This window comes from Stegostoma tigrinum, chromosome 2 (genome assembly GCF_030684315.1).
Source record: "Stegostoma tigrinum isolate sSteTig4 chromosome 2, sSteTig4.hap1, whole genome shotgun sequence".
NCBI classification, from domain to species: domain Eukaryota; kingdom Metazoa; phylum Chordata; class Chondrichthyes; order Orectolobiformes; family Stegostomatidae; genus Stegostoma; species Stegostoma tigrinum.
The window spans coordinates 42,360,863-42,381,177 of NC_081355.1; the positions used below are offsets into that span (position 1 = coordinate 42,360,863).

General features: G+C 42.6%; 1 protein-coding gene and 1 long non-coding RNA gene across 7 annotated transcripts in view; one reads left to right on the forward strand and one right to left on the reverse strand.

Moving 5' to 3' along the window:
• Positions 1-20,315, forward strand: part of tbc1d7 (TBC1 domain family, member 7) — a 70,149-nt gene that overhangs the window by 12,639 nt on the left and 37,195 nt on the right. For all 6 annotated transcript variants that reach the window (XM_048561766.2, XM_048561775.2, XM_048561740.2 and 3 more), the window contains one exon: positions 5,622-5,702. In XM_048561766.2, coding sequence (XP_048417723.1) covers positions 5,622-5,702 — 81 coding nt within the window. The remainder of the gene's footprint in view (positions 1-5,621; positions 5,703-20,315) is intronic.
• Positions 9,696-18,200, reverse strand: LOC125466785 (uncharacterized). Its single transcript, XR_007250503.2, has 3 exons — positions 18,138-18,200; positions 16,254-16,472; positions 9,696-10,718 (listed from the first exon to the last, which is right to left on the reverse strand). It is a non-coding gene; the product is annotated as an uncharacterized LOC125466785 (long non-coding RNA).

The following is a 20,315-nucleotide window of genomic DNA, read 5'->3' on the forward strand; positions in this document are numbered from 1 at the left end:
ACTACTTGGTTCCCCCTTAGGTCATCAAAGTCTTGATTTTAATTTTACTGATGTGTCGTAAGATGGACAGAAGGTGATCCAATATATTGTTATTAAAGCTGCACATTATGGCTATTTTAATGACACATCTGGTGGTGATATACCATTCTTTGTCGTACTATTGGGTTTCTGATGGATCACATTAGCTAGATTTGTAGGTCTTGTTTCTCAACAGCCACTCTGTACATCTGCTTCCAAGTCCAATGAATTAAAAATAACTGTCTTTGATTGTAAACCAGCTGGTTGTCAATGATGCCTTTCGCCCAGGCCATGCCAGCCTGATCTGGAAAACTGAGCACCTGCTCATTCTGAGTGACATAATTGGTGGCAACATTCACATTATTGTTAGTTCTAGCAAATGATTAATCAGTCAACTATCTTGTGCATTTGTGGGATAAGCTTGGAGATCCTTGCAAATCTGCAGGGGAAAGATCCAGACATGAAAATATTTACAGTGGTGAGACTTTGATTGGCAGGCAGAAGGTTTTCTTCAAGGAACCTGCAGAAATGTTCTTTCACCTGATTTGATGTCCTGAGACACTGGTGTTCAGAAATGTTTCATAGATAGGGCTGTTCCTGACATTCCCTCTCCCCTGTGCAACTGCAGATCTGTGAGTGTGTATTACTTTTGTACCTGCTGTTTCTGTTGCTCATGCAGGTGGTCAACATCTTCTGACTTTGAGGTCCAATTTAAGATAGCAAAGCAAAAACCAACTTGATCAGCCAGCAGATATGAAACTAGCTGAGAATTTTACAGAATCGCAGAAGTGTTAGGGTACAGAAGGAGTCTATTTAGACTGTTGTATCTGTACTGGCTCATTGAAAGAACCTTATTGCATAGTGCCAATTTGGTTTCTTTCAATATCCTTGCATATCATTTATATCCATTCATGCGGATATGAAAGGCGTCGTTCAATTTGACAGCTCTTCTTCGGAGGCTTTCAACATCCGCAGCGGTGTGAAACAGTGCTTGCCTCCACCCTGTTCGGCATCTTCTTCACAGTCATGCTGAAACACACATTTGGAACGTCAACTGATGGTGTCTACCTCCACACCAGATCGGACGGAAGTCTGCTTAGTCTGTCCCAGCTGAGGGCAAAATCCAAGGTTCGTGAAGTACTCATTAGAGATGTGTTGTTTGCTGACGAAGCAACGTTTGCAGCACACTCTGAAGAGCAACTGCAGCGCCTTATGGACAACCTCTCAAGAGCCTGCCAAGAATTCAGCCTAACCATTAGCCTGAAGAAGACCAACGTGTTGGGTCAAGGCATTGAGCACCCCCCTGTCATCACCTTCAACAACTACGAGCTGGTGGTAGTCCACGAATTCACATACCTCGGCTCCACCATCACAGACAGCCTCTCCCTGGACATCGAGATCAACAGGTGGATTGGACGAGCAGTGTCCACATTCGCCAGGCTGACCGAGAGTCTGGGAGAACAAAACGTTGACACCAAGATTGCAGTCTACAGGGCGTGCGTCCTCAGCACACTGCTTTATGGCAGCAAGACCTGGAGCCTCTACTCCAGACAAGAGCGGCGTCTCAACGCTTTCCACCTTCGCAGCCTGAGACGCATTCTGGACATCAAGTGGACTGACCGAGTCACCAACACCGAAGTCCTCACCTGCGCCCAGGTACCCGGCCTCTTCACCCTACTCCAACAACACCGCTGGTTGGATCATGTACATCGTATTCCAGACGGGAGGATCCTGAAAGATGTGCTGTATGGGGAATTGGCCGTCGATGAGAGCACGAGGACGACCTCATCTTCATTTCAAAGACGTCTGCAAAAGGGACATGAAGTCAATGGACCTGGACGTCGAGAGATGGGAAGACATCGCAAATGATCGCTCATGCTGGAGACGGGAACTACGCAGAGGGCTGGAGTGAGGAGAGGAGAAACTGAGGCTTGCCGCTGAAGAAAACCACGCTTAACGGAAAGACAACAACACGGCAACACTGGAGGAGATTGTCTTCAAATGCAGTCGCTGCAACTGAGACTGTCACTCCCATGTGGGCCTGTACAGCCACAACAGACGCTGCGCTATCATGAGCAGCTGAATCAAAACTCTCCAGGCACAGATCCATGGTCTCTTGAGACTGACGGATGCCACACACACCTATTTTTATCCAACTAATCACCAGTGCCCTCATGAATGTCTTGGTTGATAATAATCACCAGTGCTTGTATGAATGACTCAGTTGAAGCTAACTCAACCACACTTCTAGGCTGTGCATTGTAAACCTTAACTACTCGTTGAGTGAAAAGGTGTTTCTTCACTTTGTCCTTCTTTTGCGAATCCCTTTAAATCTGCGCCCTTTTGTTCTGTTCCATTTATGTATCTACTCTTGACTTTCTAGATGGAATGAAATGTAGTTAGTAAGATGCTATCACGTGGATACATTCAGCCTCCAATCTTTGGCTAAGCATTCTCCAAAATAACCTTCGGGATATATAACAACATAGAATCACCAAGCAGAAACTGATAGCCAAGTTCCTTACTCATGAAGACAGCCTCAACCGTAATCTTGGGTTGATGTCATTGTCATGTAAGCCCACCATGCTGTTCTGTATTTGTAAAATCTTCCTTATTATCCTGTTTTGACGCCATCACCTGCATAACTTGTTATGATTGCTCTACCTTGGTTTCTACAGTTTGGATTAGTTGTTTCTTTGGTTAGACCCTTGGCATGCAACTCTTATACCAATCATGTTACTTTAGCCATTTGGTTTGTTTACAGCAGCATCTTATTACTTTTAATTTTTTGTCACTATCTGTCTGCCTCAATTAATTGGATCATGGTTCGTCCCTTCACTGGCTATTCAGCCTATTGATACTCCATTCACACTGTTTGTACGATCTTTAAATTTCTTTGCCTATAAAGGGGTGGTGTGGACTTGTTGGGCCAAAGGGCCTGTTTCCACATTGTAGAGAATCTAATTTAATTTAATCTAAATTCTGTATGCTTCCCTTCATTTCACCAGATGAAGGAACAGCGCTTTGAAAGTTTGTGATTTCAAATAAACCTGTTGGACTATAACCTGGTGTCGTCTAACTTTTGACCTTGCTCCCCCACATCCAACACTGGCATCTCCACATCTTTATGTGGATAGGCCTTCTTAATCACATTTTCTACCTGTTCTTCTAAGGGACCGGTTTACATGCACACCGAAGTCATTCTGACCCTCGGTGCTTCCCAGGATTCTTTCATTCATCACATGCTCCCGGGCCTTATTTGTCCTGCCGAAGCAGACCATCTCTAACTTATCTGGATTGAATTCCATTTGCAACTGACCATCTGACTAATCTGTTTATATCTTGTAACCTCAGGCTATCCTGCTCACAATTTATCATCCCACCAATTCTCATCAACCCTCCACAATTCAAATTTAAATGATATATAGACACCACAAACAACAAGGGCCCCAATGTCGATACTCGCAGCACCCCGTAGTAGACAAGCTTCCAGTCACAAGAACACTCATTGACCATCACCATTTGCTTCTTTGCCACAATTAGCAAAATTTCCATTTTGTACGTTGAAACCTTCACTATCAGTGTCCGATGCAGGACCTTATCAAAAGTCTTACAGAAGTCCATGCAGACTATGTCAAATGCATTATCCTCAACCACGCAATTGATCATCTCCTTGGAAAATTCAATCAAGCACCTCCCCTTAGCCATGTTGACTGTTTTTGAATAATCCTTGCCTCTCCAAATGCAGGCTAATTTTGTCCCTCAGATTTGCTTCCTCCAGTAGTTTCCTTACCACTGCGGTGATACTGACTGACGTGTAATTTTCTGACTTATTCCATGATCCCTTTGTAAATTATGGTGCCAGATTGGCTGTTCTCCAGTCCTGTGGCACTCTCTTGTGGCCAGTGCCTCTGTTACTTCCCCCCTTGCCTCATTCAATAGCCAGGAATACATTTCATCCAGACCTGGAGATTAATTTTCTTTTAAGCTTGACAGACCACTCAGCACTGCTTCCTTGCCTGTGCTGATTTTGTTAATTATCTCACAGTTCTTCTCATTAATTTCTGTACATACATTGACCCTCTCACTAGTGAATGCTGACAAAGAATATTCATTTAGAAACCTACCTACATCCGTTGACTGCACACACTGATTACTAGCGTAGTCCTTAACGGCCTTATTCTTTCTCTAGTTATCCTTTTGCCTTTATTGTACTTGTAAAATAATTTAGGATTTCCCACCAGCATCCTTTCATGGCCCTTTCTGATGTCCTAATTTCTTTTTTAAGTTACCCCCTGCACATTATATATTGCATTAGGTCTTCTGCCCTTTTAAGACCTCTACAGGTAGTTCTCCAATAATGCGATAGCTACGTTCTTGTGTGACCTTGCACTATAGAAAATCGAGCTATTGAAAATCACCATAGAAAATCACATTTTCTGGAAATCGCTATAGAAGGTCATTATACCTGTAAGGCAGAAAGTTTGTGTTGTCCAAATAGCGTCCGCTATTCATCAGTCACGTTACGGCCAGTCAGTGTTAACGAAACACACATTATCACAGAACTACCTGTACCTGCCGCAAGCCGCTCTTTTTCTGTCCAATTGTGTGCATCCCTCATTATCCATGGTTCACTGAATTTAGATCCCATTCTTCATCATCATCCAAAACAGTCTGATACAATGATTACTGTCTCTTCAAGGTGCCCCAACTGTTTTACATTGATTGACATCTTCCTTGTCTTCCTTTATCAGCTAGCTTCAGGAAGATTTTTTTATTTAACCTATTTTTCTAATCAATCTGTTCAAAGGTGTTATTACACACCTAAGCAGGCAGGGCATGAACCTAGGTTTCCTCGTGCAGGGGTAGGGACTCTATCACTGCACCGCAAGAGACTCCCAAAAGCCAATTCTTATAGACCTAATGCTCATGTGAAATCAACTGTGGTTGTGGTTCTCATAATCCATTTCTCATAGCTAGAATGCTGCAATCAAATATGGATGTCAGTAGGATGGGCCTGTCTAAGCACCACCACCACCAAGCAGCCTCCTGCTGCCTTACAAAGAAAATCATACTCTTCTGGATTACAAGTCAACATGAAGAGTTAGCCACATGCTGTGCAATAGAACTTTATGTTGACCAGTCTGGAAAGCCATGGTAGATTTCTTTGCCTGAAAGATATTAATTAATCATTAAGAGTAATAGACTTTTTACTATAGTCTAACAGCTGATTCGCTCAATGTTTCTCATTCTTTCCACGTTTTGGCTGATTTAATTGAGTTCTATAGTCTGTCATGGTGAGGTTTGAGCCCTTGAAATGTCAGTTATTAGTCTAGCAATATGACTACTGTAGTGTTATTCTCTAAAATTGAATGTGGTGGTAAAATGGTCTCTTGTCTGGGATGGACAAATTACTGACTTAATTATGGAGCCTGAAGTGCTCTGATGTTCTAATCTTGTTCTTCTGTGAGTGAAAAATGAAATAATTTCTTCTGGTTTAGGTGATATCCTGTACTTTGTGTAAATTAGTGACCAAAACAAATTAAGCTTTGCAAACTTAATATCAATTCTGTATGATCAGTAATGTTTTTTCCTTTTTGTAGATGTTGAGAAGCTCTGTACTTTTGCTCAACGTTATCCTCTTCCCTCCATGTATCGTGTCCTTGTATGGAAAGTACTGCTTGGTATGTCTAAATGATGCTATGGTTTGCATTGATAGCCTCAATTATAAGTATTATGGGTGAAATCTATAATTATTTCAGGTCTTGTTACATAGAGAATGCATAAATGGATCTTTTTCAGATTGGCAGGATATGATGAGTGGAGTCCCACTGGGGTCAACCTGTTAGAATTTACAACAGTGCTCAGATGATGGGGTCCAAGACACGGTGGATAAATTTGCAGATGATTTAAAGGAAAATTATTTTGTGAAACTGCCAACCAATCTATATCAGTCTGCAACCCTGTCAAATGAATGGGCAAGAATATGGTAGATAGAGATAAAGTTGTTCACTTTGCCAGGAAGAATAATATTGCACTGTATTATTTAAATGGAAATTGATTGAAGCAATCCAAAGTGCCGATGGATCTAGTTATTCTAATGCATGACACACAAAAAATTGGTATGCAGATACTGTAAGTGATTAAGAAGGCTCATGAAATACCATTCTGTATTACAAGAGGGATTAGCATCAGTGTAAAGAGGTTGTGCTTTAGTTATACAGTGCATTGGTGAGACAATATCAAATACCGTGTACAGCTTTGATTCCTTATTTAGGATTGATCTAAATGAAATATAAGTAGTTCCGACTGATGCATTCAATGAATGGATTGTCTTACGGGGAAAATTCAGACAGGCCAGGATTGTTTCCATTAGAAAAGAACCAAAAGAACTGCGGATGCTGGAAATCAAAAATAAAAACATTTTGCTGGAAAATCTCAGCAAGTTTAGATTAGATTAGATTCCCTACAGTGTGGAAACAGGCCCTTCGGCCCAACAGGTCCACACCGCCCTTTGAAGCATCCCACCCAAACCCATCCCCCTATAACCCACACACCCCCAAACGCTACGGGCAATTTAGCATGACCAATCCACCTAGCCTGCACATCTTTGGACTGTGGGAGGAAACCGGAGCACCCGGAGGAAACCCACGCAGACACAGGGAGAATGTGCAAACTCCACACAGACAGTCGCCCGAGGCTGGAATTGAACCCGGGTCCCTGGCGCTGTGAGGCTGCAGTGCTAACCACTGAGCCACCGCGCGTGTTCTTTATTCATTCACAGATTGCGAGCGTCGCTGACCAGACAGCATTTATTGCTCATCCCTAATTACCCAGAAGGCAGTTAAGAGTCAACCACATTGCAGTGGATCTGGAGTCACAGGCGAGACCAGGTAAGGATGGCAGTTTCCTCCCGTAACGTCATTAGTGAAGCAGATGAGTTTTTCCAACAATCGACAATTGATTCATGGTTATCATTAGATTCTTAATTCCAGATATTTATTGAATTCAAATTCCGCCATCTGCCAAGGTGGGATTCAAACCTAGTTCCTCAGAATATTATCTGGGCTTCTGGATTAACAATCCAGCGATTATACCACTAGGCCATCGCCTCCCCGTCTGGTGACACCAGTGGACAGCAATCAGAGTTAACATTTCAAGTCAAGTGACTCTTCATCAGAACTGATGGTAGCTAGGAAAAAGTTGGTTTTCATGCAGCAGACGGCGGCGGGGGTGGGGGGGAAGGAAGGGAGGAGGTAATGAGTAAACAGTAGGTGGCAATAGAGCCCAAAGAGAGAGAGAGAGAAAAACAACTGGACAGACAAAGGAGTGGATAACAATTAGCCGAGGAGAATGAGTAGCTACTAATGGGGATTGTTAGTGGCTAACAATGGTTTGTGTGTAATAGCAGACCATGTGATAACAAAGGCTTTTAGTGGGGTGTTAGGGTAAAGACATGGGAGATGTGCCTCAAACCCTAAATTTGTTGAACTTCATATTAATTCCAGAAGGCTACAAGATTCCCAATGTTCTTTCAGCTTGCACTGAGCTTCAACGAAGCACTGCGGCAAGCCTGCAGCAGAGACGTTGGCCAAGGAACAAGGTGTGTGTTGAAGCTCAGGCAACAGTGGCACTGCTGCCTCACAGCACCAGGGACCCGGGTTCAATTCTAGCCTCGGGTGGCTGTCTGTGTGGAGATTGCACGTTCGCCCCATGTCTGCGTGGGTTTCCTCCTGGTGCTCCGGTTTCCTCCCACAGTCCAAAGATGTGCAGGCTAGGTGGATTGGCTGTGCAAAATTGCCCATAGTGTTCAGGGATGTATAGATTAGGTGGGTTATAGGGGATGGGTCTGGTTGGGATGTTCTGGGGTTCGGTGTAGACTTGTTGGGCCGAAGGGCCTGTTTTCACACTGTAGGGATTCTGATTCTAATTCTAACAACTGGAAGCTCAGGCTCTTTTGTATGGACAAAAAGTAGGTGTTTTGTGAAGCGGTCAGCCAGTCCATGCTTCATTTCCCCAATGCAGAGGAGACTACATTTTGAGCAGCAAATGTAGTACTAGAGTGAATGAAGTGCAGGTAACTGTCCACTTTCACCTGATGAACTCCTCCCACCGTCTCCAAGATTCAAGTCTCCTAACCCCACACATCTCACTTCTACTTGCTTCTCAAAATCCACAAACAGGACCTTGAGTGACCTCATTCATACGTTAATTAAGGAGATTATTTAATAAAACCTGATTTGTGAACAGCATCTGGCAATCAGTGGTCAAAAGCTTACCTCAGGATCAAATGCAGCACTCAACTTGTTTAACCCAAAAACCATTTGATAGTAAGATGGATGATGTTGGGAACAGATTATTTTTCGCAATCAAAATAGTGTAGTGCCATTGGTGTTCTGATTATTTAGCCTGAGGAGGTTGAACATTTGGAAAAGCATGCTGTGTTTTTAGTTGATGGCACTGTATGAGAAATAATAACGTCCCTGGGGCACGTGCATATACTCCGAAGCAGCGTTGAGGAGCCTATTCTAGGTGGATGTAAATGGAAGAGTGCCTGAGGAAGATAATGGAGTTAATCACATCTTATTTTGTAAGGAGGAGTAGTTGACTTGTGTCACAGTCACATAGAATCTTATTTGTGGATTTGATGAAAGCCAAATTAATATCATGGTAGAGTGGAAATCTGTTTGGAAGATTTAAGCAGAAACATGTTCATGGATTTGAGAGGTTGACAGGCTGAAGGACTTTGTGGAAGAAAAGGTGTTGGACACACAAACCTGTGAAGATGCATAGATCAGGGGTGGGTTTTGTGATAAGGGGTGAACATTTAGGTTTGAAAGTGAAGGGGTTAAAGGCGAGGAGAACTATATCTGTAAATGTGGGAGCCAGAAGTTGATTAGTGTGTAGTCTAGTGGGAATGGGAGAGAAGGAGCAAATGCTGATGAAAGCTGCACAACTCTGGTTTCCTCACACAGCCATTTCATCCGATGTGCATCTTCATCTATTGATGCCCCAGGAGGTTGGACAATAAATCCATCATCCAACAGTCACTGACCTTCTTACTCTCAAAGCTTTCAGAAAATATTATGCTTGGCAGCAAGACTGTATACTGAGACTGGAAAATTGATCAACCATGCCCCATACTGTCCCAACAAACATTCCCAGGGCAGGTACTGTACAAGGTTAGATACAGAGTAAAGTTCCCTCTTCATTGTCCCCATCAAACACTCCCAAAGCAGGGAGAGCACGCGTTTAGCTACAGAGCAAAGCTGTGTCTACAGTGTGCCCATCAAACATCCCCTTGGCAGGGACTGCACAGTGTGATACAGAGTAACATTTCCTCTCCTCTTTTAAATAATAAGTAAAGCTCCGTCCACACTGCCACCATCAAATATTCCCCATGCTGCTGCAGCCTGAGTCAGCTTGTGCTGTAGTCACTAAGCAGGCAATTTCAAATTATCATCTCTTCCCTCTGCCCAATGCCATTAACATTTCTGTCACTCCCAGAGCCCAAGACACCCTGAAAGAAATGAAAGGTAGCCTCTCCCTTACCTCTTGGAATATGTGAAGGACAACTTGTTGCTCAAGTGAGAACCCTGAAGAGAGTGGAGAATAGGTCAATCTCTCAGACCTTAGCAAAAGATAACCTAACACAAGAAAAGTAATGTTACCTCGTTCAACTGGTAGCGATTTTATTTTGTCGCAATCCTAACCCCATCCTAATCTCAGTGCATATAAGGCAGCACTGTGAGTGTAAGTCCAGCTCCAACATGGAACCCTTGCTTTGTGAACCACCTCCTAGGCTGTTGGCCTATGTCACTGGCAGCAAACCCACAGCTTTATGGAGCTCTCAGCCCTGATGTTGCAGGGGCCCATCAGGATCCTGTTGCCCTCGTCCTTGTTCTCAGCAGGCTCCAGAAACTTGCACTGCCCCAAGGTGGTAGCCAGCAGGTTTGTATGTGGGTGTAGGCTGATCCCGTTAACACAGTCCTGCTGAGTGTGTTTCTAAAGAGTAGGATTGAGGATGGAGTCCGGCCCCTTTGCTGGTGTTAATGTGGTATCCTACGTGGAATGTGTTCCCTCAGTGTTCTTGCTGACTACATAGCGCCCATAAACATCCAGATCAAAATACATTCTCTGATTGATTGTTGCTGAATAGAGCTTGGAGAACAGCACTTTGCTAGGCTGACATAGGTCCCATCACAGGATTTTGGGTTCCTTCTGCTTTCCATATCCCAGTGTAGAGCAAGTTCCCATCAGGTGAAAATATAACGTGTGTCACTCCTCCTTGGTGGCCCTTTAAATGATAAACACAGTCCCCTTGTCCCACTCTCTTAGAATAAGAGGCAAATGCATACAGGTCATGCTTGGGGCTGAAGTTGATACATGAGATGAATCCAGTCTGCCCCCGTTTCTTCACCAGTGTTTGTCTGTTCTCACATTCTTGATGTATCGAGCATCCTCACCATCTTGTGAATGCACAGAACAGCTGAGTTCCATCCGGTGTGAAGCAGACGTCAGCTCATTCAGGTGATTGCATGGCTGGGGGCGTGGCACAATGGCTCAGTGATGGGAATTTGGGAAAATGAGGGAATTTTGCAAACTGCCTCACAACACCAGGGACCTGGTTTCAATTCCACTCTTGGGTGACTGCCTGTGCGGAATTTGCACATTCTCCCCGTATCTGCATGGCTTTCCTCCTACAATACAAAGATGTGCAAGTTAGGTTGATTGGCTTTGCTAAATTTCCCCTGTAGTGGCCAGAGATGTGTAGGTTAGATGTGTTAGCCATGGGAAATATTGGATGGGAGAGGGGTTTGTATGTATTGCCTTTGATGGGTTCGTGTGACTTGATGGGCCGAATGACCTGCTTGCCCACTGTAGGGACTCTATGATATGCTGTGTCTGACATACAGTATGAGCTCAGACAGAGTGTGAGAAATCAAAGAAAATTGTATGTTCAAAGTATAAGACCATATCATTTCATTTTTCTGCATATTCGATTTTGGACCAAAACAGGAAAAGGACTTTTTTTATAAACCAAGGTTTCAGGAAAGGATTGTTGCACCTTTTTAGTAACAAGTTTCCTGAAACTCTCTGCACTGTTTGTTCAAGCAGTAGCAGACAGTTACTAAAGACAAACTGGAGCTAGGCAGTGTATATGAAGGGAGATTTGGCTGGCAGGAAATAGCTGATTGCTGTGTAATGGTAATCATTTGTTAACGATAAAAGCCTTCTGCCTATCGGCAACTATAATTAGTTCCCAGATAGTTGAACAGATTGTAGTATGAAATTTTGCTGTATTTGTCTGTAGTTTTAAAAAATAAGCCTCAAGCCTGCTTGCTGTAACTATGCCTTTTAACAAGTAAGTCAGATGCTTAGTAATTGTGAATCTGTTGTTGTGTGCCTTCCACAAGCCAATGAATGAACCTGCAGGAGGAATATTGAGGAGTAGCAAGCCTGACAAGCCATAAGAATCATCTCAACGAATCTTGTGGATGGGAACTAATGAACTGCCTTCTCAGTCGTTCCCTCTGCCCATTACATCCATTTTGTTTTTGCACTGTCTATATCTGTGTGCAAGTAGAGTGACATAAGGGGGCTAGAGTTTTAATATAGAATTGTATGTCGATAGTTTATGATTGTTTACTTGTAGTTAAGATCTATTTATTTGTAATGAATAGTAATTCTTTTTAAGGTTCATGCTTTTTGTCAACTTGGGTCTAAAAGATGGGAATTTGGGAAAATGAGGGAATTTTGCAAACTGCCATGAAAGCTTCACATTTTATCATGACTGTAGGAATAGTGGAGCTTGATTTTCAGCACACAAGCCCAGTAAGGCATAACAACAGTAAATTTCCCCTTGTGGTCTAAGAAAATGTGTGGAAGTAGCTGATGGAGATTGTTGGATTTCATACTTTCAATGGCAGTCCAAGGTGCAGGACAGATTCAGATGACTTTTATTTGTGATTTACAGCTCAGTTGCAGCATGCAGCAAAAAGAATCTTAACTTACACAATTTCTCAGTTACATGCAGCGCTAACAATACCTCCTTTGATTCCCCCTCGAGTGAATCACAAAGCACACAGGTATGTAGTTATGCAATAGAGATAGGCTTTTCATGCAAGAATGATTGCCTCACAGGTTGCTTGTCTTTCAGGAGCCTAACCTGCAGGGCTACAGCAGAAGCCACCTGTTGGCAACTACATTTGATTAGAGAAGTAAGCAATACTAAATGAGAATTACTGCAACCAATGACAATAAAGGGTGGTACAGTGGCTCATTGGTTAGCAGTGCTGCCTCACGGCGCCAGGGACTCAGGTTTGATTCCACCCTCAGGCGACTGTCTGTGTGGAGTTTGCACATTCTCCCCATTACTGCGTGGGTTTCTGCCAGGTGCTCCAGTTTCCTCCCACAGTCCAAAGATGTGCAGGTTAGGTGAATTGGCCATGCTAAATTGCCCGTAGTGTTCTAGAGGTGTGTGACTTAGGTGGATTAGCTGTGGGAAATACAGGGTTACAGGGAAAATGGTAGGGGAATAGGTCTGGGCGGGATGCTGTTTAGAGCGCAGTGTGGACTTGTTGGGCCAATTGGCCTGTTTCCACACTGTTGGGATTCTATGATTCTGCTATACCCCTGCATCAGTGAAGTTCCTAGGGATCCCAGCCAGCCTGTTGCCCAACTCCATAGAATGGAGGATGGGTGTTTTAGTTTGACCATACCTTTTCATGTATGTGTTGCTAAATTGGTGATTGCTTTGGAGTTATCTGGGATATAATTCAGCCCTGGTTAGGGCACAACTGCCTCCCTTTTCAGCCAGTATCCAGTCAAGAGCCATTTTATTCTGCATTGTTGTTTACAGTTGGCTACCATTTCAGCACTTATTTTGTTCAAGGGCTCTGCAGTATCATTAGCCATCTGTTCTAGGACATCTGCCATATTGATAGACTCCCTCACCAGTTTTGCAGGCCTGTATCAGAGGATCAAGATGCAAAAGAATATCTCTGTCTCTGTCATGGCCTTTTTAAATCTTTGCCAGTGGGCTATCTTAGGTAGAGAGCTGGTGAGGTTTTGGTTTGTCAAGAGGGTAGAGTCAACATCCTGGGTTACATTTACAATGATGGGAACACTTGCTGTATCCGATATCCTGCCCTCCCGTCAGGGTCTTTCATAAACATGTCCATCCTGTTGATCTTCCCTTTTCAGAAGGTCATGAATGGGGGTTGTTGTGATGTGTTGTAATTGGGCTGATGCCCCCTTTGAAAGGCAGTCAGGTTGTAATCTATTGACTCCCCCTGCTGTCAGGTGCACCCAGTACACCCATGTCCCTGCTGAGGACTGCTGTGCTTATTGTTCCAGATCTCTAAGAAGATGTTCTGGTGAATTACCCATTCTGTCATTTCGGAGATGTTAAAAATGATGCATCTTAAGGGGATAACACAGTGTGAAGCTGGAGGAACAGAGCAGGCCAGATAGCATCAGTGGAGCAGGAAAACTGATGTTTCGGGTCAGGACCCTTAGGAAAAAAAAGGGGATGCTCTCTTTTGAGTGGGTGGGTACGTGGGAGCATATCCAACAACTGACAACATTAGCTTGTTTCGCGTAAGTATAGGACATATACAAAAGAGTGTTGTCATGTAATTTTCTTTTTCTTCATCTTCCATCTGGTGCAGGGTGTTGGCATGTTTCACGTAAGCAAACACTCAAAGTAAGCACAGTTACCAATACAATCAATTTTTCCATCTTGGGCAAAATGTAACCGTTCTTATCAAGCTTCAAGTTCAGTCACTGGTTGCTTGTTAACATCCTACATGGACTCTAAATTCCCCAGTTCTCTTATCTGTATCAATCTTGAGGATACTTCTTCAATATTTTTCCTCCTTTGCCAATTTTATGAATGATTGTGTCATCGAGTGGTAATTACCTCCATATGCAAGTATCCCATCAGAGCTGCAATATCTATAATCTCTAACAAATTACAATGTGTTCATCAGGCTTTACTTTCAGCTTATACTTGTCCTGTCTTCTGTGGTATCTATAAGTTATAATTTTGGGCCCTTTCACTTCACCCACTATCACTGTTTTAAAGGTAGTTTCTCTTTGGATTATGTGTCAGTGTCTTATCATTTAAACTGTGTTTTTGTGCTCTTCCAGGCCATACTAATCCGTTGTCAAGTAGGTGTACATGTCAGAGACCCGTTCATCAGTGCAGTTGTTTTACCATACATTCCCTCATGTTTGTCCTTCCGAGGTAACAATCATTTTTGCGCACTTACATTGCTATCCCAAGACCATGTCATGCATTAACTCACGTATGATCTTATCAAAAGTTCGATGAGATATTACTTATCTCTCCACGTATAGTCCTGATGCCTCGGTTAGTGGATAAATCACCAACTTCAGTTTTAGAACATAGAACATTACAGCACAGTACAAGCCCTTCGGCCCTCGATGTTGTGCCGACCTGTCATACCGATCTTAAGCCCATCTAATCTACACTATTTCATGTACGTCCATATGCTTGTCCAATGACGACTTAAATGTACCTAAAGTTGGCGAATCTACTACCAAAGCAGGCAAAGCGTTCCATTCCCTTACTACTCTGAGTAAAGAAACTACCTCTGACATCTGTCCTATATCTTTCACCCCTCAATTTAAAGCTCGCCATCACCATCCTAGGAAAAAGGCACTCCCTATCCACCCTATCTAACCCTCTGATTGTTTTATATGTTTCAATTAAGTCACCTCTCAACCTTCTTCTCTCTAATGAAAACTGCTTCAAGTCCCTCAGCCTTTCCTCGTAAGACCTTCTGTCCATACCAGGCAACATCCTAGTAAATCTCCTCTGCACCCTTTCCAAAGCTTCCACATCCTTCTTATAATGCGGTGACCAGAACTGTACACAATACTCCAAGTCCGGCTGCACCAGAGTTTTGTACAGCTTCACCATAACCTCTTGGTTCCGGAACTCGATCCCTCTATTAATAAAAGCTAAAACACTGTATGCCTTCTTAACAGCCCTGTCAATCTGGGTGACAACTTTCAAGGATCTGTGTACATGGACACCGAGATCTCTCTGCTCATCTACACTACTAAGAATCTTACCATTTGCCCAGTACTTTGCCTTCCGGTTACTCCTACCAAAGTGCATCACCTCACACTTGTCTGCATTAAACTCCATTTGCCACCTCTCAGCCCAGCTCTGCAGCTTATCAATGTCAAGGACACAAACATCACCAAACAAAATCTGTCAGTTTAGTACTCTCGCCTAGACTTCCCTTTGGCTGAAATGCATGTTAACGTCAGTTGGTATTTTGGGCGGCACAGTGGCTCAGTGGTTAGCACTGCAGCCTCACAGCGCCAGGGACTCGGGTTCGATTCCAGCCTCAGACGACTGTCTGTGTGGAGTTTGCACATTCTCCCCATGTCTACATGGGTTTGCTCCGGTTTCCTCCCACAGTCCAGAGATGTGCAGGCTAGGTGGATTGGCCAGGCTAAATTGCCCGTAATGTTCAGGATGTGTAGATTAGGTGGGCTTTGAGGGAATGGATCAGGGTGGGACGCTCTGAAGGTTGGTGTGAACTTGCCGGGCTGAAGGGCAAGTTTCCAAGTGTAGGGATTCTGTGATCTATGATCAATCTATTGTTGTATTTCATTTTTCTTCTGCAACTACTTTCCAAATCTAATTACTTCATCTCCTCCAATGTTGCAATTTAACTAGTACCACCGTTCTAATTCCAGAGCTCTGGAGAGATTTGTAGTCCTTGGAATATCATCTTATAATATTTTAAAACAGAGGTCCAGTATTTGTTCCTGAGATGCTGCTTGGCCTGCTGTGTTCATTCAGCTTCACACTTTGTTATGTCCGATATTTCTGTTTAATTTAGGCGAAATATGTGGAATTCCCTACCCAGTGAAGTGGTTGAAGCTACCTCACTGAATGTTTTTAAGGCAAGGCTAAATAAATTTTTGAACAGTGAAGGAATTAAGGGTTATGGTGAGTGGGCGGTTAAGTGGAGCTGAATCTCAAAAAGATTAGCCATGATCTTATTAAATGGCGAGGCAGGCTCGGGAGGCCAGATGGCCTACTCCTGCTCCTAGTTCTTACGTGCTTATGTAAAACACTCTTATTCGTTCTTTCTCTAAAATGACGCACATTTTTTTAAAGTTCCTCGATAACTCATTCATTTGATATATCTCTCGGTAAATATGTCCAATTTCAAAATTCCACTTACTTCCTCAAAGTCGCTTACAATTTTTTATGTATTGAAACCCGCTGATACCCGGTAAATTTAATGTATTCACAGTAGTTCTCCAACTGTTGAGATGTATTGTTGATGAATGGCTTGATAGGTTGAGGAGGCTTCATCCATCACTGTGTTGCAACGTTGAAAGTCTGCAGATAGGCTCAGCAATTCATAACCATTGGTGAAAGCCTTCAGTATCTTCAATCTCTGAAAGATAAGAAGTATCTATCCATTCCACTTCAAGCAAAATGGGTTAATTAGTAGTGATTTACTGCTGGTTTAAAGTGCAGGATGGAAATTCCTGAATGTAATTACATCAACCAGCCATCTCTGTTCCTCCTATATAGAAATAAGTGTGTTATAATTAACGAAGGAAAAGCCCACCTCCTTTGTTAAATTGTACTTTCTTCTTTTTTAACTCTTTGATATCAGTTTTCTTAGGTTTTAGAACAAATCATCGGAATTTTGTTCAGAGATTTGCATTTCCAAAATTCCAGTTTTCCTATTACTTGGATACTTTCACGCTGAAGTGCATTTACAATGGGCAAACTTTATTGTCCAGAATTAGACTCACTCGTGTTAAAATGGTATTTTGAAATTTACTCTGGCCAGAAAATGAAATTTCAAATGTGTTAATTTTCAACTCCAAGAGGTAAAGTTCTACCAAGCTCTATGAACCAAATTTTGAAATCAACATTTCGTAACAGGCTTTTGCTTAACTCAGCCACTGATAGTTCCTTAAAGGAACGTTGCCTTAACTGTGCATGTTCCACACTGATACAGGCACACACTTTCAAATCACCGTAGATTCCAAAAATGCAAATTAAATGCAAAGCATTATCAGATCTCGAACTTCAGGGAATGAGAAGTGTGAATCAAAATACTCCTCAGCTGTTCAAGTTGTTCCCAGGATTTTAAAATTTCCTTTTTTGGGAGTGTTGGGGCTTGTTGCAGGGCAGTTTTTTGGACCACTTGTCTGCCATCATTGATGGTGCAGAATCATGCCTGTGCCAGTCAGCTCATTTGTATTTGTATTCAATCTCCCCCCTTTACCAGGTTTTTGCTGGTTGTGTGTTGCTTGGTCAGTAACAGGGCTGAACAAAACATCTCATTGTCATTGCAGTCAGTGGAGGATTTGGGCCTGTCTTCCTTTAGCATTTTGTTTTCTAATTGGCTTAGTGAGGGGTAAGTGGTCTACTGCGGCTCTGGGATGTTAGAATTAGGAGGGGTTTGTTGCTGATCTGGATTCTTTTATCGGGAGGTTTCCTCCCATTCTTCCTGACTGTTTTTGGTATTTTTCAATTTCTTACTGTCTTTAATTGGCTTTTCAGCCCTGCTTTTTCACTGTCATGATTTAACTTCTGTATTATCTCATTCCTTTTACGACAATGGATCTGTCCCATTAAGACGAGGGACCACCTTACTTGTTCTTTCTCACAGATCATTTTAATATCATCCATGGACCATTATCCCATGGAGATATGGTACTTTTCTCTGACTTCCACAGACGTTTTAGGTGTGTCGAATTGTTGTTCTATGTATTCCTTTAGTTTCAGTGGAGTTTCATCTCCTGATGGGTCAGGTGAGGCCAACCGTACCCTCAGTAGTTGTTCGCAGTTCTGTATTCTTATCATTTGGCATCATGATAACTTTGGTTCTTGACACCTGTTCTCAATTAGCCTTGGTCAGAGAATGCTTCAGCTCTGCCGTATTCAACCTGGTTGGAGAATATACTTGAGCTCTGCTGTATATAGATGTCAGATTTAAGGGAGCTTGAGCTTGTCTACCCCACAAGAATGCAGAATCAGGTGGAGGGAGAGACTAACAGGTTTAGACAACTGACCAAAGACTATTAATAGGAGGTGTCCTTACCTCTGTGGGTACCGAGATTGATCTCTAGTCTGTGGAGAGGTCTCGGTTCCTTCAACAATCCTGCTGGATAATGCCAGATTGTTAGATCTCTTATTTTCAATCAGAATGAGTTGCAGGGTGGATTCAGATAAACTTTATTTGTGATTTATAGTTCAGTTACAGCATACAGCAAAAAGAATTACAGGTATACAAAAAGCATCTTTACTTATGCAATTTCTCAGTTATAGGCAGCCCTAACACAGATGATCTGCTGGTTATAATAATGGAAACGTGTCCATTGTTGAAGATGAAAATAGACACAGAAAGAGGTTTAAGAAAATAGTTTGGTTTGGAGACAAAAAGCTGGAGGTTAACTTTGCATCTGGGATGATCTGGGAATAGCGGCAGCTTAGGGAGAAAAGGACCAAATGGTTGTCCAGCCAGATTTGCAGCAAAATGTATGTCATAAAAAATTAGATACCAACTTTGCAGTGCATAATTTCATGCCATTTCACTAAACATTAGCCTAAATATTGGATAATGATCTCTTATATTTATTCATCCTCTTTAACATGAAAATATCCCTAGGTGCTATAAAACAAACTGACACCAGGCTACAGAAGCAGATATTCGGTCAAATGACCAAACATTAGCTCGAAGATAACAAGGTGTGGAGCTGGATGAACACAGCAGGCCAAGCAGCATCAGAGGAGCAGGAAGGCTGACATTTCAGGTCTCCACCCTTCTAAAAGATCATTGTGAAGAAGGAAAGTGAGGTAGAGAAGCTGTGATAAGGTCATGGACAGATTGTCAATAAGAATGAGAATTACAAAATCGAGGTATCAATGGGGAGTCATATTCTGTGGGTGAATGGGCCTTGTGTGAGTTTAGACATGGGCAACAATGTTTTGGTTAACCTCAGTTTACAGAGGGTAAAATAAAGGAGGCTGACCAGAGCTGTGTTGGAATAGTTAAATTGGATGTTAATAAAGGCATGATCAGGGTTTCACATGTGCTGAGGCTGCTTAAATCTGACTTAAGTCTGGTGTCAGTTATAAATCAACAGTTGCAAAAAGACTAGCCCAGTCTCAGACCTTAGCCGGGGAGGGGAATGAAGTCTGTAACTAGGGAATAGAGCTTGGTGCAATGACCAAAAACAATGGCAAAGGTCTTCCAAGTATTTGGTTTGAGGAAATTTCTGCTCATTTACCTGGTACTGGATGTTGGACAGGCTGTCTGATAATTTAGCAACAGTGAAGGAATGAAGAAAGATGGTAGACCAAGGAGAAATTAGACAATTAGGACAGACATTCCTCTGAATAAAACCAAAAGAACTGTGGATGCTGTAAATCAGGAACGAAAACAATGTTACTGGAAAAGCTCAGCATTTGGCAGCATCTGTGAAGAAAAAAAAGTTAAAGTTTCGGGTCTGGTGATCTTTCTTCCGAACTTCACAGATGCTGCCTGTCTAAATGGAGGTACATTTTCTCCTTCACTATTTTGTGCAGCAGCTTCTGTATCACTGAAGTTAGTCCTTCGCTCACTGGCCTATCTCTGCCACTCTTCTTGAAAAGTGGTTAGCTGTCCTCCAGTCCTCTGGCACTTCCCCGTGGCCAGATATGAGTTAAAGTTTGGGTCAGGACTGCTTTAATTTCCTTCTCTATCTTCTACAATAGCCTGAGATACCACTCATCCCAGACCTGGTTTCATTTGCTTGTAAATGCAGTTGTCCCCTTGGTCTCTAATTAACCCTCTATTATTGCCTCTAATATTTGTAAATGTCTTGGGATTCTCTGTCTTATCTGCTAGCATTTTCTCTTTGGTCTGCAGATTGTTTTCTTGACTTGCCCCGTATTTCCCATATTTCTTTAGGGCCTTTGTTGTTTTGCTGTCTTCATATTACTTGCTGTTTTTTTGTGAAGAATTTGAATGTCTAGTGAATGAGACTTTGTCAGAGTTCGGAAAATGATCACAAACCCAGAAGTGAGGCATATTATTACATCAGGGGTTGGCACAGTGGCTAGCACTGCTGCCTCACAGTACCAAGGAGCCAGATTTAATTCCAGTCTTGGGTGATTGTCTGTGTGGTGTTTACACATTTTGTCCATGTCTGCGTGGTTTTCCGCTGAGTGCTCCAGTTTCCTCTGCAGTCCAAAGATGTCCAGGTTAGGTGGACTGGCTATGCTAAATTGCCCATAA